The 16,103-nt window shown below is 42.8% G+C and overlaps 1 protein-coding gene across 1 annotated transcript in view; it reads right to left on the bottom strand.

Annotated features, from left to right (window-relative positions):
* The window catches only part of SAB (HYPERSENSITIVE TO PI STARVATION 4), a 161,686-nt gene that overhangs the window by 120,315 nt on the left and 25,268 nt on the right, over nucleotides 1-16,103 (bottom strand). The window contains exons 6-10 of the mRNA XM_087389961.1: nucleotides 5,605-5,778; nucleotides 5,399-5,476; nucleotides 5,017-5,262; nucleotides 2,611-4,746; nucleotides 570-2,499 (exon numbers count right to left, since the gene is read on the bottom strand). Coding sequence (XP_087246087.1) covers nucleotides 570-2,499; nucleotides 2,611-4,746; nucleotides 5,017-5,262; nucleotides 5,399-5,476; nucleotides 5,605-5,778 — 4,564 coding nt within the window. The remainder of the gene's footprint in view (nucleotides 1-569; nucleotides 2,500-2,610; nucleotides 4,747-5,016; nucleotides 5,263-5,398; nucleotides 5,477-5,604; nucleotides 5,779-16,103) is intronic.

Here is a 16,103-nt window from a genome sequence, read left to right as displayed (position 1 = left end):
AGCTCAGCCGGTGGATGAGGTGCCCTTCTTTTCCTACACCACACAGATTGGCAAGAGGCTTCATGTGGGTAGCTTCTCCCACACACCCCACACCCCTCACAATAAGGTTGGAAGTTAAGATGTGGATCATTAGTTGCTACAATTGTTTATGCATCTCTCATCTTCTCTAAGTGCATCGAACCAGAGATCAATGCATTTTCATACTGCAGTCATTCATTGCGTAGGCACTTGATTCTACATGTCCAAGTGTCTAGAGGGCACTACACCTCCATTTTCTCATATGGCACTCTATATCCTGGTGCATGAGCTCAAACAGGCACAAAAGAATAGGACGGAAATGAGAGAACGTACGGCCCACCATAATGCCCACTTCGTTAAGCCAACTGGCCACTGTAAGAACATGTCCTCCAAAAGGGCAACATAACGTGGGCCAACTAACGTAGAAACACCTCCTAAGATACCTATAACCAGCCTCCCAAAAGTATGGTCCCATCACTTAATTCGCATACTAGCATACTAGCCTCCTCTATGTGAGCCTGAATCTTATTCAATGCAGAAATTACACATACCTTGGTCCACAGATGGTGAGTCAGCACCTTTTCTGATGGGGGATGAATTAGAGAGTGGTTTGACTTGACGAGATGGGGATGGAGAGGCACTGGGTCCCTTGGTGCACTGTGTAGGGCGCCCAGAATTTGATACTTCATGCAATCCTGATTCCATCTCAATCAGCTTGTTTCGTTCTTCCATGATTTTCCGTTGAGCATACTGCCTGGATGGAGATGGCTTTGGTGATTCAAAAGCTCTGGAGATATCTTCAACCCAAGCCCAAACTGCATCCCTGTTGGAAATGGTCCAGAGAAGCTTTAAGCCATACAAAGAAATGCGCAAGCAGTTATCTGGTAAGACGATGTTGAATCCATCGTCATCGCTAGGGTCCGATCTAGCTGGATCATTCCCACTCCCATAGGCAAACTCTGCAGTGTTGACATTTGAGGTTCCATGGCCTACCTCCTGCCATGAAGATAAGCGTGAGACATCAGCCTTTGGGGCTTGTTTCCTTAAGGAAAAATAGTCAGTGGTAAAAAAGAAACCACTTTCTGTGGATTTTGTCAGTAGTTTCAAATCATGAGATGATCCATGCTCTGCTTCTGAGACCCCTGCATTTTCAGGTGCGTTGTATTTATCTCTGGCTTGTAAGATTGGCTCCCTCCTCAAGTCTGCCTTAAGCATGTGCAAATCCAGTCCCTGATAAACAAGCTCAAGGATATCACGTTTGCTTTCAAATGTGTACCGTTGTTTTCCACGGCTATAGCAAAGTTCATACTTCAGCTTTTTCATGTTGAAGGTGAGTCCCTCTGCAGGATCATCTGTAATTAATGAAGCATGCTTAATTCGAGCAGGAGTTGCATCAACCCTCAACATGAAATCAGTAAGAACCTTGTCTAAAGAAAGGTTTCCTGACCTAGGAACTCTTACCAACCCAAACCTAGGCCACTTTGAAAAAGTACGAAGCTTGTGAGGGGGACTGTAATATGTGCTCCACCATTTGAATATCCAGATCAAGTCATGTGCGCCCAGGTTCATCGTTGGTAATGCAGAATCAGGATCCTTTAAGGTTTTATTTGCAGGTGACTTGTGAACATTTTGTGACCTGAATCTATGTGAAGATCTTCCCATATTTATCGATGGTCCTGATATGTTTTCTGCTACTGTAGAATCCCTCAAGCAAAAATTCCATCTGAGAGCCAATGATGTGGAACGGAAAGGATCATAAACTTTTTCACGTGTCATTGCCTCATTGGGAAGTGCGTGTAAATAATGAAAGAGAGGATTGCTTGAAGCACAATCCCAATCCATGGTTATATCCAATTGGAAAAAAGGGGATCGAATGCAGCTCTGACCCTCTTTTATCGGCACTGGCTTCAGCCCTTGATAAGACATAACTTTCTCTAAACTAGAGATACTGATATCAAAATCCTTTGCAAAAAAGGACAGACAACCATCCTGTTGCTGGATATCCATTAGACCAGCTGATATCTTCATCATGTCTCTCTTTTCATATGGATCTGTCGTAGCCAGGAAAACCCACTTGAAGTGTGTTGCAATTACAGAATTCCTTCCATGCACATAATAACGCATATCATCCCACCAAGGTAAGCTCCGCTCTTTCTTGACAGAACGGGAACCTGTGTTTAACGTTTTAGCTGAAGTACGAAGATCGTAAAAATCAGCACCTGTTAAGATCTGCATATCCTTAACTAAATCATGCACACTTAGATCAGCTTTCCTCAAAGCCACAGTAAAGGCATAGCTTACATCAGCAAAGGCTGGCTCAAACCCTACTCCATAGGCTACTTCTGCTCTCTCAAACTCTATTGGTAACTCCGAAAACATTTTGTAAGGAGGTGTTGTCCCACTCTCCGAGCGTAGCATTAAAACCTTCCGCCATCGGCCTATGTACACCTCTTGAGCCACTTGTTTGGGGAAGCAGGTAGCCTGCAAAGCCAAGAGGAAAATCATCATTTAACAAATAGAGACAACGACCAGTTCTCCTGCAGACATAAAAGTTAAAAATATATTCTGTATTCTATCAGGGAAAATACAAACCTGTCTGGCAAAGATGATTTGTCCGTCACACCTACCACCTGTGGCTGAAAGCATAGGAAGGGAGTAGTTACGAAGTTGAATCACCAGAGATGCAGTTGAGATCTTCACACGTTTTCCAAGAATTCTAGAGTAGGGTATTTCTGATTCTGAAGGGATGCAGTCCATCTTTTTTATTTGCTCAATCAACCCAGGAATGCCTCCTTCTACATCCAATAAGGTTACTTCTAAATTCACGGCCCGTATTAAAAAGAGAGATCCCCTGTTTACACTTGGCCTGAAGCCTGATTGAAAAGCACTTCTTGGAGATCCTGAATCTTCATAAGGCTGCAACTTTTTACATGACCTCTTATAAGCCTCAAAAGCTTTCTGTTGCAATCTGTACTTCAGTGTTTTACAAAGAAAATGATGAGAACTTTCCACGTCGTTGCCTTCAACAATGCTATCAGGTCTGCAATCACTCAAAAGTTCAAAGTCATGGCTAGTACATAGTCTGCCTCCTGCTATGACCTCATCAAGAAACTTTTCTCTGACATCAAGCTCAAGCTGATGTTGTTTGATGAGCCGACGATGCTCATCAAACCATCCTTGTAATGGCTCCTCTTCAATTTCAGCCGTTATACTTTCAAGAACAAATTTTACAGCACCAACAGATGAAGGTTGTTTCTTCCCTATCTTCATCTTTGCCTTGCTTGTTGGGCCTACAATAGTAATTTTCTGAGCAACCATGGAAAGCTTCAAGCCTCGCCACATATCTTCGATTGCATCTTCTATTGCCCGGCACTCTAACCTGTATGGCATAATCACACGAATTTCAGAGCCCTGAATAAGATAGTCCCAACAAGTAACAATCTCAGTTCCACATTTCAAGCATTCCTGTGCAGGAGTGCTTCCACTGTTATTCTGTAGAAAACATGGGAGGCGTGCTGCCTGCAAGCGTTTACATCTTAGCACTGTTGCACCATTCAGTGCAACCTTCAGCTCTTCAAGCAAGATTCCAATTCTACAATCTTCTGAAAACACAGAAGCAATAGATAATGAGCCTTCCACACCATCAGCTAGAGCAGCTGAGAAATCTACTCGTTCAATGTCAACGGCTACAACTGGATCATGGTTCTTGGCACTGTTATGAACACTATTAGAGCCTTTTGAAGAATATCCTCTCTCTTCTTCTTTCCCAGCTACCTCAACAGAGCGCATTAACTGCTTTTGCTTCTCGAGATAAGTCTTGAATTGCAGAAGAGCACCATGAAAAAACAATTGGATATCAGGTTCCCACCTGCCTTTCAAATCACTTGCACAGACTAGGCAACGAGGAGTCTCATTCATAACAATAGCTGTCCGGTATACTATTTTCCCACTCTGCAAAGCTGCAACTTCAATTTCACTCATAAGCTTCACTCCTGATCCCAATTCTTGGTAAGCTGTTCTCAGCCTCTGTATATCTACCTGAATATCACCCTTGTGACGATCTAGTTGCAGCTGCAAGTGTGCGACATCAGTAATAGATTTACAAATGAGACCTGGACCTTCAAGACCATTATACACAGCGACCTTGATGCTAGCCATACGAGGCTTACCATCATCATTCACTTCCAAGACCACCTCACCACCTTGACTACCAAAGTTCACCTTTTTTGGATCTGGGACATGCATGTTCATGACATGCAGCTGCTCACAAAACTGAACAGAAAATCCTTCAAGGCATAGTCTCAATTCTCGAACCTCTCTTTTGCTCCCCATGTGCCTGTCTATGCTTCCCTTACTAGATTTTTGGGTGCGCCCTGTAGCCCAAAGATTTTTGAAGTGGACTGCCAAAAGCATGCTCGAAGAGAGCAGAGACTGCAAGCGATGCAGAGTGAGATACAATGCACTCCCTGTGACTTCTGCTACTAATGCAATGTTCCTTGGATCATCCCCATTACTTGTATTTTCAGATTCTGTTATACCCCAGTCAACTGTTACTCGAGGCATCTGCAGCAAACAACCTGGATTTGTGTCCACACCAAATATGCTCTCCTTGTATTGTGCATAGTTCTCATCAACCAAGTAAACATGTAGCTCACCCAGTTCAGTATGAACTCCAGTTCCTTGATTGAAAATGGAGTTGATAAACACATGGGAAGTCTGCAAGCATACCTGAGGACCCACATAAAGGTTATTACAGAGTCTGCAAGCATAACAAGGACCATCACAAAGGTTATTACAGAAGAGCCTATCAAACGAAAAAGATACTAAGGCCTGTTTTGCAATTGTTGCATTATCTACTGACAAATACAGACCTGAGAAAGCACAGGGCTTGCAACCCCAAACCATAACTGGAAATACCAGTTCAATTAGAATTGAATAAGATAAGATTTTTAGAAGATCTAGCAAGCATTCAAAATGTCAAAGAAGGGACCTCCGTACATGGTAAAGCACTACACCATCCAAATTGTATACTAAAATAGCCAAATCCGGTGCTGAAAGTGTGCATGTCCAACTTATTTTATTCTTTGCAATCGTAGATTTCTTTTTAGGAACAGGAGACATCTCCATTTTGTTGGGTCTCATGCAGTGTAGCATATTAACCCATTTTTTGAACTTGTTTGTCAGCAAATTGCATTGAGCACCTCCAAGTTTTATATCAACCTCAGCTTGCAACAAACCCTCCGGCTGTGGATGAACAAAAAATGCGTCTTTGATCAATAAATTATTAAGCTCTGACAGACGGATCAATAATTGTACATAGAGAGCTACATCACCAAGCAAGGAACAATTACATGCAGAAAATATGATGTGCAAAAAATACCTGTGCAGGAATTTCAAGAGAAGCAGCAACAGCTAATTTCATTATCTCCACGAATGACTTGTCCATCTCACGCAGCAGCTAATAACGATACCCATGCAGTAAGAAGCACCACAATAGCACATGTCAACTTACACAAGAAAGGGAACAAGCATAGAATAAGACAAAGATGAGGGTTGTTATAAATGTGAGTAGTTGAAGAGAAATACTTGGATTTGACCACAATCTATATGAATGCCAAGGTGTGAAATAATGCCCCCAGGTTCTTCTAGCCTTTCAATCTTAGTGCAGAGTAACTGTATCCCTGTAATTTCATTCTCCAGATCAAATCCCTTTACTTTGTGGCAGCACTTGATCACCAGCTTTGGCAGATTGAAACTAGCCTTCCAGCCATCAGTAAAACCAATGTTAACACACAGATTGACCACGCCAAACCCTTCTGAATATCTTCATGCGATGCAAGATAATAAGCTTGAATAGGCATAAATAGCTTAATTTCAAGTGTAGTGCCCAGTGAAAGATCTCATTACATGACATAATAGCAGCCAGACAAAAGTCCCAAAATTTTGGATCAAAGAGTTTGGTTATGAGAATATGGAAAATATTTAAAACGAGTTAAACATAACTAATTAGCTTTAAATCCTTATCTAAGCGTTCACATGGTTCAAAACTCCTTGAGGAAGTCTGAAAAAGTCTCTAGAGTCACACAAATCATATCCCAGGATCACTTTAAAGTTAGATGAGAACAATGTCCAAGTGGATTCTCATGATTGTAAAATAATATGGTCCAGTGTTTTATCTCCTTCTGTGTATCCACAACAGTCATTCCTAACGTTGAAATAACAATTCATGTTGGAAAATGAAAACAAAGGCAAAGCCTAAGTCTTGCCCCTCCCCATGTCATCCACCACAGGTTTGGTCACCCTGTTTCTGCTTCTCCTGGCCCCCGTTCAGCCTTGGCACACCTGTGCCATATATCAGCAAGGCCTCCTGATCAGTCCCACACCCCCTGGAGCATTTTCCCTCTGCTCGCTCTCAGTTGAAGGCTTGGATACCCTGTTTTTTGGCTTGCTGCTACCTCGATGGGCTGTCTTTCCATCCCATTTTCTTCCAACTACTCTCCTCCTAGTGTGTGTGTGTGCGCACACGCACGCAAATGAATGCATGCATGCGTGCGTGCGTGCATTCGTGTGTGTTTTCTGCGCAGGGTTTTGCATCCGAACTACAGCCACGCCCTGATCTTGAAGGCCTTCACTCCCATTTCTCTCCTCTTCAGTCTCTGGGTCTGCTACACCTTTCCCATGGCCAAAATCTGCTATTTCCCTCTGAAATATATTTCATTTGGGGTTTTTTTACTGGTTTTTTTCTCTTTTTCCTCTACAAAACTGTTTTCTATCCTATCTTGGCCTCTACATCCCTCTTTCCCGTCTTTCTCCTTACAAATATACTCTTTTGCTCTTCTCTGTGGGCTTCCTGTGGGCTTTTTTTGGGACTGGTTTTTTCCCTCCACTACCACTTTACAGGTATTTCCTTTCTGAGTTCCACTTTTTACAAAGCTATGGCTGAATATTCCTATGAAAAGACATTTCAAAAGGAACGTTCAGTTCACTGCAAGAAGCAAAAGCAGGCTGAGGGTCAGCATGACCCGGTACATGATACTCTTGAGGCCCAACTAGTCTACGATGTCATGCATGAAGGATTTGCAGACACCAGGAAAGAGTGGAAAGACTCGGTTCCATCAGTTGGCCTCATGGTGGAAGTAGATGAAATTGTGGATCTTGTCAGAGAATATGCTAAAAATGCAGTAATTTTATTTTTTCCTGGCCGGATGCCACTTGCTGTGCAGAGATAGGCAACTGGTTGACTCGCACACTGGCTGGCTCGTTTGTTCGCAAAGTGCACTATGCAGCCAGGGGTTTTTTTGAGGTTATTATGGTGGATGAGCTACACAGACAAATGCTTTTGGAACATTCGCCTCTTTTTTTTGGGCAACAAATGGTGCATGTATTGCCATGGTCTCCCACAAGGGATTATCAGGCTTTAATCCGACATAGATGCCCAATCTGGGTTGAAGTTGTAGACTTCCCACAATGCATGGCCTCACTCTTGCCTAAAATTGCAGCTTCTTTAGGCAAAGTGGTCTGCCCACCATGGCCTAATGGCAATTCAAATCGATTTTGCATTCTTTTGGACACTGATAATCCCACACCAAACTCTTATTCAATCACGATGAATAATGTGGACATGGGAAGTGCCTTTTACAAACTGAAATGGGGATTGGTTCAAATGCCTACCAAGGATGCTCCTACTTCTATTGCAAATAAAAACAAAGGTAGTAGACAGTTTTCTGGAATTCAGGATAAAGGCAAAGCTCCAGTGATTTCAAATGGGAATGTTTCTTCACATTCACCTCCTGCTATTCAACCCTCGACCAATTGATGGATGGCAAAGTCCAATAAAAGTTATTTCTGCTAGAAGACTTCCACCCCCTCGTACTTGGAATGGTGCGTCTTCCAGTGGAAACACGCCAGAGGTCAATACAGGAATTGGGATCACATGGGCTGCAGTGACAGCCAACCGAACACTCTTCCCTGAAGAAGAGGTTGCTGCTTTGCTGTCTACTCCTCAGGTGGATATTTCTTCTCAGGGGAGAAGCATTGACCTTGAGATAGAAATGCAGGTTTGACATCATGAAATTTGCTGTTGTACATAGTTGTTATATTACTATAAATATCTGTAAATATGACTGCTCATATCAAATGTTTTACACTCAATGTCCATGGGATGTGTGACAGTAGGAAATGGAAAACAGTGTGGCTGTACATCAATAGATTTCAGCCTGACATAGTGGCATTACAAGAACATAACCAACATGTCTATGCAGGAAAGACAGGACACTACTGTGGCTATGACATTTTCTATGCTGGAGAGCACTCTTTCTCAAGGGTGGTCATTTTGATCAAACATGAGCTCCAACCAATTATTGCTTTAAATGACCACAAAGGCAGATGGCTTGTTCTTCAATGCGTTATTCGAGGAGAGGTGTTTGAATTTGCCTCTGTTTATGCACCTCAATCCTCTAGAGAAAGAACTGAAATTTGGGATGCCATGCAACAATATCCATGGAGATATCATGCCTTTATATGTGGGGATTTTAATAATGCTCCTCAACAGGGAGACAATACCTCCAGACATACTCATATGTTAACCCCTAAAAGTCATGCATGGTCTCAATTACTGATGCATCTGGATTTGGTGGACCTTTGGAAGGAATTGCAGCCTTTGTCACCTGGATACACATTCCAACATAATGCTCTTTCTTCTTATCAGGCACGTCTGGATCAATGGTATAGTGTAGCTCTGCAACAAAATGGGGATTTTACATGCAAAATGTGGATTGACTATGCCTTTGTGCATTCAGATCATGCACCTCTATGGTTGTGGTTATCCTTTCATGATATGCCAGATGATAGATTGCCATAAAGGCGCCATCTGATCGTGAACAATAGCTACTTGCAACATGCTGTGTTCAAGGCCATGGTTACTGAAGCATCTCACTCTCTGTCTTCTCGCAGCCATGTTCATATTGATGATGCCTGGGATTCTTTTGTTTCCAAAATGCAAGTTGTGATAAGAAGTTACGGCAAGTCTTACATGAAGACTCTGAGGGAAACTACTGCTCAGGCCAAACTTACTTGTCAGGATCTCACTGAACTCAGCCATCTTCGTTCGTTGTCCCTACATGAGCAAACAACACTATGCCAGGCCAGACATTGTCTTCAACTAAATGATCATAGAAAACTGGCCAAATGGGAGACTAGAGCTAGACAAAGAGCCTTTACAGATAAAAGCTGCTCTTCCAAAGAATTTTTCAAAAGCTTGCATCAGAGGAGATTAAAAACAGAAATTTGCAGGGTGCTTATGCGTGATGCATCATGGACCACCTCGCGGTCACAGCTTGCTTCTGTTTGTGTGCAACATTTCTCTGAGCAATTTGGTTCTGCAGTTCCTCCCTCACAGCAAGCTTTGGTTGCACGAAATTTGTTGTTACAGCATGTTTCTCCTATTATTTCCACTACTCAAGCTTTGGAATTGGAGGAACCTTTTACTGAGAGGGAACTGTCAGATGCAATCAAATCTTGCAAAAGATCGAAATCTCCAAGATGGGATGGTCTTACAGTTGAGTTTTTTCTAAAATATTGGCCTCTTTTGAAGCATACATTGCTGCGTATGGTGAATTCTGCATGGCAAAATCAGAAAATGCCAGACACATGGAAGAGAGGTATTGTTAAACTCCTTCCAAAAAAACAAATCTATGAATCTTTGGCAGACTGGAAACCTATCACCCTTATGCCAGTCATTTACAAAGTCACTATTAAAATGATTGTCGATCGGCTAAAGGGGTTTTTACATGATGGGTTGCATTCTGCCCAATATGGCTTTGTCCCACGTAGGTATATCACAGATAACATTGCTAATGCCTATGTTGGAATTGAATCTGCCAAATACACGCAGCAAGATGTTTTATTATTGCAAGTTGATATTGCCAAAGCCTTTGATACGGTTAAATGGGATTTTATTTCATCGACTACGCACGCATTGGGATTTGGCACAAAAATGCAGCAAGTTATCACTTGGCTATATCAAGATAGTAAAGCTGCCTGCATACTTTCAGGGGATATTTCTACATCCTGGACTCTTGGCTGTTCTGTTAGGATGTCCCCTAAGTGCTTTACTTTTTGCAATAGCCACTCATCCAATGCTTCAATATCTGGACCACCTTTTGGACACTGACCAGTTGCATGGTTTGGAGATTACTGGCAGTCGCAGCATGATCGCTCAAGCATATGCTGATGATTCATTCTTTACTCCAATTTTCAGAAATCAAAATTGTTGCCGTTGCATGAATAGGAATGGCACTGTCTTCTGTGGCCTGGGGAAATTGTCCCCGCTTCTCAATTTATTCGACATCTCGGCTATCCTCTAGGTTGGGAACTCACCCGTTCCCAACAAACTGATTGGGTGTTGACAAAGTTGAGGGCAAAACTTGAATATTGGAAGCTTGCAACTTGGCCACTACATGTTCGTTTGCGAATCGCACAATCCATTTTGATAGCATACATACAGTTTTATCTGCCTCTCATTATGTTCACTAAGGCAGAGCTGAACTCCTTTATGTCAGCTATTATGGAAATTTTCTAGTGTGCCAAAAATGGCAAGAAAAGTCTCAGATTACTCTCTATGCATCGTCTTTGTTCTTCAAAGATGCACGGGGGTCTGAACATTCTAAATATTCACATGCATTTACTTGCTCACAGAGGAAAAATGATGTTGCAGTTTATGCAAGGAGATCAACCGTGGGCTTTAATGATCCGCTCTCTCTTATTACATATTCATACTTCCGCATTTGAGCATTGGCAGCCAACTCAGTGGGATTTCATATTTGGCTCTATCCAAGGCAAGATCAGAGGCTGCCCTTTTGTTTCTCGCCTGCTTCTTGATTGGAAACATATCTTATCCCACTTGGAATGGCATGTCCGAGACTCTTTGTCGGGTAACTCCTTGAGGGCTAAGAATATTTATTGGTCTAAAGTATTCCACCCTTCTTTGGCCATTCAAGAACCAAGACGTTCTTACTTTCTCTCCTTTAAAGGCATCACTTCTATGGCAGATGTACTTCAAGATGATGGCACACTATTATCCTTTTCTATGGCTGCCAGCAAATACGGTTTGGGAGCTCATTATCGTCCTCTTTGGCATCGGATTTCAGCAATGCTTCAACCGTTTTTGCCAGTACCTCGCATGGAACTTCAGAATAGGTTTGAGGATTGGATTTTACACTCTTCTTACTCTTCAGCCCGTCCCTTGAAGTTCTCACATATCACAATGCCATCACTGTATAAAGTGCTATTACTTCCGCCTTGGATTTCTCACAGAGCAAATACTGTTTGGCATATGGATCGTCCACTAAAGTGATGGAGAAAAAGGCTGCGTCTCCTTTGGCATTACAACGTCCCTCTTCAACAACAGCTTTTTCTTTGGCGAGTCCTGCTTGGCATTTTTCCATCTGGCCAGCTACTTGCACACTGACATATTGCTCCGGCTGTTTGTCACAGATGCTTACACCCCACTGAATCTGTGCTACACATTTTTTGGTTCTGTCCACATACTTGCACCTTCATCGCTCTCATCCGACAGAGGCTTCGAGCGAGATTTCCTATTATTACTTTTGGCAGGCTTTTTTAGTTGTTTGGTTTTCATCCACCGAGACAAGGTTTTGATTTATTTTTTATATGGGTACGCTACTGGGCACTATGGACTTTATGGATGGACAGAAATCATAGAGTCTTTGGTGATCCCCTTTTTTCATCCTTTATTTTTTTCAAACGATCTCTGCAGCAATCCTTTTTTTCATCCTTTATTCTATGATTGTGTTCAGACTCGTTTGATTGATCAGGATGTGTATACAGCTTATACTGAGATCTTTAGTTGAGTAATAGTTACTTCAGTTTCGAACTATGAATGTAATTATTTTACAGCAATAAAAGATTTCTTCACAAAAAAAAAAAGTGTGTGTCCTTTGTGGCAACAAATTACTTCTATGCTTTCGCCTTTAGTTCCGATTCCTCCTTTGGAACCCCAGGATCGGCTAGAAGATTAGACTTTGACTTCTCCAGGGTCCTCTTCTCGTCCTTTGAGGCTATCTCATATTACTGAACCTGCATTGTATAAAATCCTTTTGCCTCAACATTGGGTTTCAGAGAGAGGTGATTCTGTTTGGCGAATGCATCGCCCAACCAAGTGATGGAGGAAAAGATTATAGCAACTTTGGGCCTATAAAGTACCGCTTCGCAATAGGTCATCTTTTGGCGAGTTCTTTTGGGAGTGTTTCCATCTGGACAGCTATTAGCTCATCAACACATTGCTCCTGCACTTTGCCACAGATGTTTTGCTTCTTCGGAGACTGTGCCTCAGTTGTTTTGGCATTGTCCGTGCTCTGGTGAGTTTTTTTATCTGCTTCAACAGCGCCTGCGAGCGAGATTCCCATCTGTTTGTTTGGGAAGTTCTTCTGGCTATTTGGGTTTCATCCATCCAGACCGGAGTTTCATCTTTTCTTCATTTGGGTTCGCTATTGGACACTATGGACTTTATGGACATATAGGAATTGTAAAGTCTTTGGTGATCCCACTTTCTCTCTGTTTGGGTTTTTTAGGCGTTCTCTACAGCAATCTTTCTTTGATTGCTTGCAGACCCGCTGCATAGATCATGAGATCTTTTTGGCATATACTGAAATTTTCAGTTGATGTAATTTTAGCACCTTGTTTTAGGTTGCTACTCATATAATATAATCAATCAAAGATTTCACCAAAAAAGAGTGTGTGTGTGTAGGAGACAGTGAGACAAAGAAGGGATCTAATTTTGGCCCTCTTTTGCAACACTTAACCCTGTACATTTGCAGCGCCTAACTCTGTAATCATCCCGCCCCTACACACTCTTTATTTGCCCTATTTTGAGCTGGTTCTGAGTGCTGTTATCTGCTCGCGTGTGCTGCTACGTCTGTTCTATCGCTTGTTTCCCTTTAGCTTTGCCATGGTTTCCTTTGCTGTGTTTCATTGGTTATATGTGTTTCAGATAGCGATGTGTGTGATAGGTGGTGTGTGTCAAAATATGACAAAACTTACACCAGGGAGAGATCCTCACAGCAGAAATTTGTTAAGAATATGGACAGCCCTGTCCGTGTCTCACATGAAGCCCACTTGGTTTTTTATGTTATGCATGAAGGATTCGAAGGTACCAGGAAAGATTGGATGGAGCTTGCCCCCACTGTTGGCATTTTCAGTTGAGTCGGGGAGATTGTTAGCTCAGTTCGTGTATATGCAAAGAGCGAAATCATCATTTTCTTTCCAGGTGGGATGCCAGTTGCTGCTGGTGTGCACAATTGGTTGACAAGGACACCGGAGGGCTGCTTTGTACAGAAAATGTACTATGCAGCCAAGGGCTTTTTGAGTTTAGTCTAGTTGTGCAGATGTGTAACCAAATGCTTTTGAAGTACTCTCCTTTGTACTATGGTCAACAGGTAGTGCATGTCCTACCATTGTCTCCTACAGAAGACTATCAATCATTAATCAAGCATAGATGCCCCGTATGGGTTGTTAGTTGTAGACTTCTCCAATGCTTGGGAGCTTTGTAGCAAAAAATTGCAGCTTCACTGGGCAAGGTTGTGTGCCGCCTCGGCAAAATGGGAATTCCTCATGGGACACGATGTCTCCACTCCCCAATTATATTATGTTGTTGTCAATAATGTTGTGATTGGAAGTGCTTTCTATAAGCACAAATGGGGTATAATTGCTGGTGCATGTTTTAAATGTAGTAACTTTGGGCATATAACTTCCCATTCCATTAGCTTTACATAAGATACCCTCTTAGGTAATTTATTCATCTATGCAAAACAAAGATACTCATGGGACTTCAGGACTCAAAAATAATCCAATTAGTGGGAGTGGATAGATCATGGGCACCGAGAGAGGGGGATTCCCTTCTTTCGTTTCACGGTTGGTAATGCCACGAGGTTTCAACTGAACAGTAGGGGTTGGATTCCCTCCAGAGCCCCCCATTGGGAAAGCTTCTTCATCACCGCAGATTTGCGTAGAAATTTCTGGAGGAGGCTCTGGAAATTCCTTAGAAATAGAAAGATCACTCTTTCCTTTTGGCTTTCTATTCATGGAGGGATTGCAGTGAACCTGTGGAGATCAAGGTTTGGGGCTGATCCCACTTGTCCTCGATGTCATTCTGCAGAGGAGTCAGTGCGACATTGCCTTTGGGACTGCAGTCAGGCGAGGACTGTTTGGAAAGGGGTTGCTCGGATACTCAGCATCTTTCACACTTCCCCTTTCTTCATGACTTGGGGCTCGGTCGCATGGTTATCTCTTACCGGGCCCCAGGTGTTTTATGAGGGTGAGCCTTCTTCTTGGGCACTCTCGGTCCGCCGGCGGGTGATAGAGCCCTGCTCTCTGCAGGATGTGCCACTTACTCCCTTCAGAGCTTCTCATGTTTCAGTGGACACCTCTTGGGAGATTTTGGCTAGCATTTCCTCTTGGCACATTTGGAGAGCCAGATGTACTGAGGCCTTGGATGGCACCCAGATACACCCATCACAGGTGTTCACAGGTATTTGGACTGACACGGTTCATACTTTGATAGCCATATGGGCTAGCATGCATGGCCCCTCACGGGCAGCCTCTTCTAGAAGGACTATATTTCTTCGAGTTTGGAGGGGTTCTCCCTTTTTCTCGGAGCTTTCTACCGGATTGAGATGGCACTATCAGCCTCAATCCTTTCTTTTTGGCTCTTGAGCTTTTCGTGCATTGCATGATGTATCCCGTATGGAGCTTGCTCTAACGGTTTTTCTTTAATACTTAATAGAAGTCTCTTTTTGCAAAAAATAATAATAATAATAATCCAATTAGCAGCCCCTGTTGTTCAGGATAAAGGAAAGGCTAAAATCAGTCCTGCTGGTAATACGCATGCTTCAATGCCTATTGCAACTCAGTCAACAACAAACTCTCCCACCCCGTACTTGCGACTATCCAATTAGCAGCCCCTGTTGTTCAGGATAAAGGAAAGTACAACAAACTCTCCCACCCCGTACTTGGGACTCGCACTTCCTCTACTGAGCACACTCCTGCTGAGAATTCTGCTATAGGCATTACTTGTGCTGCAGTGACTAAAATCTATGTCCGAGATTTGAAGAAGCACCCACAACTTCCCCTTCTTCCTTCGAAGAAGGCCCATTCCTTCCAATCTCGCATTACTTGAGACATATGAAGAGCAGATTCTATCCACAGCATGCTATAAAGGCTTAAATTAAGAATATCAAGTACATACCAGATCGTCATACTGCTTGTGTGCTTGCTCCGAAAGCAAACCATGCACCTCATCGAGGCATATATCAATAACATGTGCCATCCTGTACTGTCCCCTTCTCAATTACAACAACCATCTGAACATGAAACCCTAAGGTACTCCATGGAATCCACCCTCGTATCAATATCAACAGCTACACACCTGGAAGATTCCAAGAACTCCATGCTGTCCTTCACCTTCACAAAAGTCTCTGACTCCCCGTCAGCCCACATCTCAATGTCAGACATCATCACTGTGGTTTCTAGGTCATCATATCTTACCTCAATAACACATGGAGATGTCACCAAGAATAGTTCTTCGATTACCACATTAGCTTTGGCTTTTGTATCACCATCTGAATCAGAGTCGGACTCCTTTTTCTTCTTCTAATACGCCTTCTTCTTTCTGCAATCCTTTGCAAAATGGCCTAGCGTGTAAGAATAGAAGCACTTCTTCTTGTGCTTTCTCTTCTTGGAAGTGTCCTCGTCATCTCTAGAGTCATCCTTTTTGGGCTTGCCACCATTAGGCTTGCCCTTTCCTTTGCCAGCATTATCCTTTGCCAGCAATGCCTTGTCATCATTGTCGTTTTTGTAGAGCTTCTTCCTAGCTTCTTCCTGAAGCAGTAATGGACCAACTCCTCAAAAGTCAGGTTTGGTCCTCTTTCCTATTGTCACAGTCGTAACGAAGCTTTTGAAACTCCGAGGTAGCCTTCTCAAAATACCATCAAAGCTAACTGGCACGAGTCCATCTTCTGACCAACCGATGCTAGTTCATCCCTCACCACCTTGACCTTCGTCAGGTGGTC

This window comes from Dipteris shenzhenensis, chromosome 18 (assembly GCF_047967505.1).
Source record: "Dipteris shenzhenensis isolate YYH24624 ecotype China chromosome 18, Dip_SZ_1.0, whole genome shotgun sequence".
Lineage (NCBI taxonomy): Eukaryota > Viridiplantae > Streptophyta > Polypodiopsida > Gleicheniales > Dipteridaceae > Dipteris > Dipteris shenzhenensis.
Note: the sequence above shows the minus strand (reverse complement) of the source record. Positions and strands in the feature narration are given on the sequence as shown.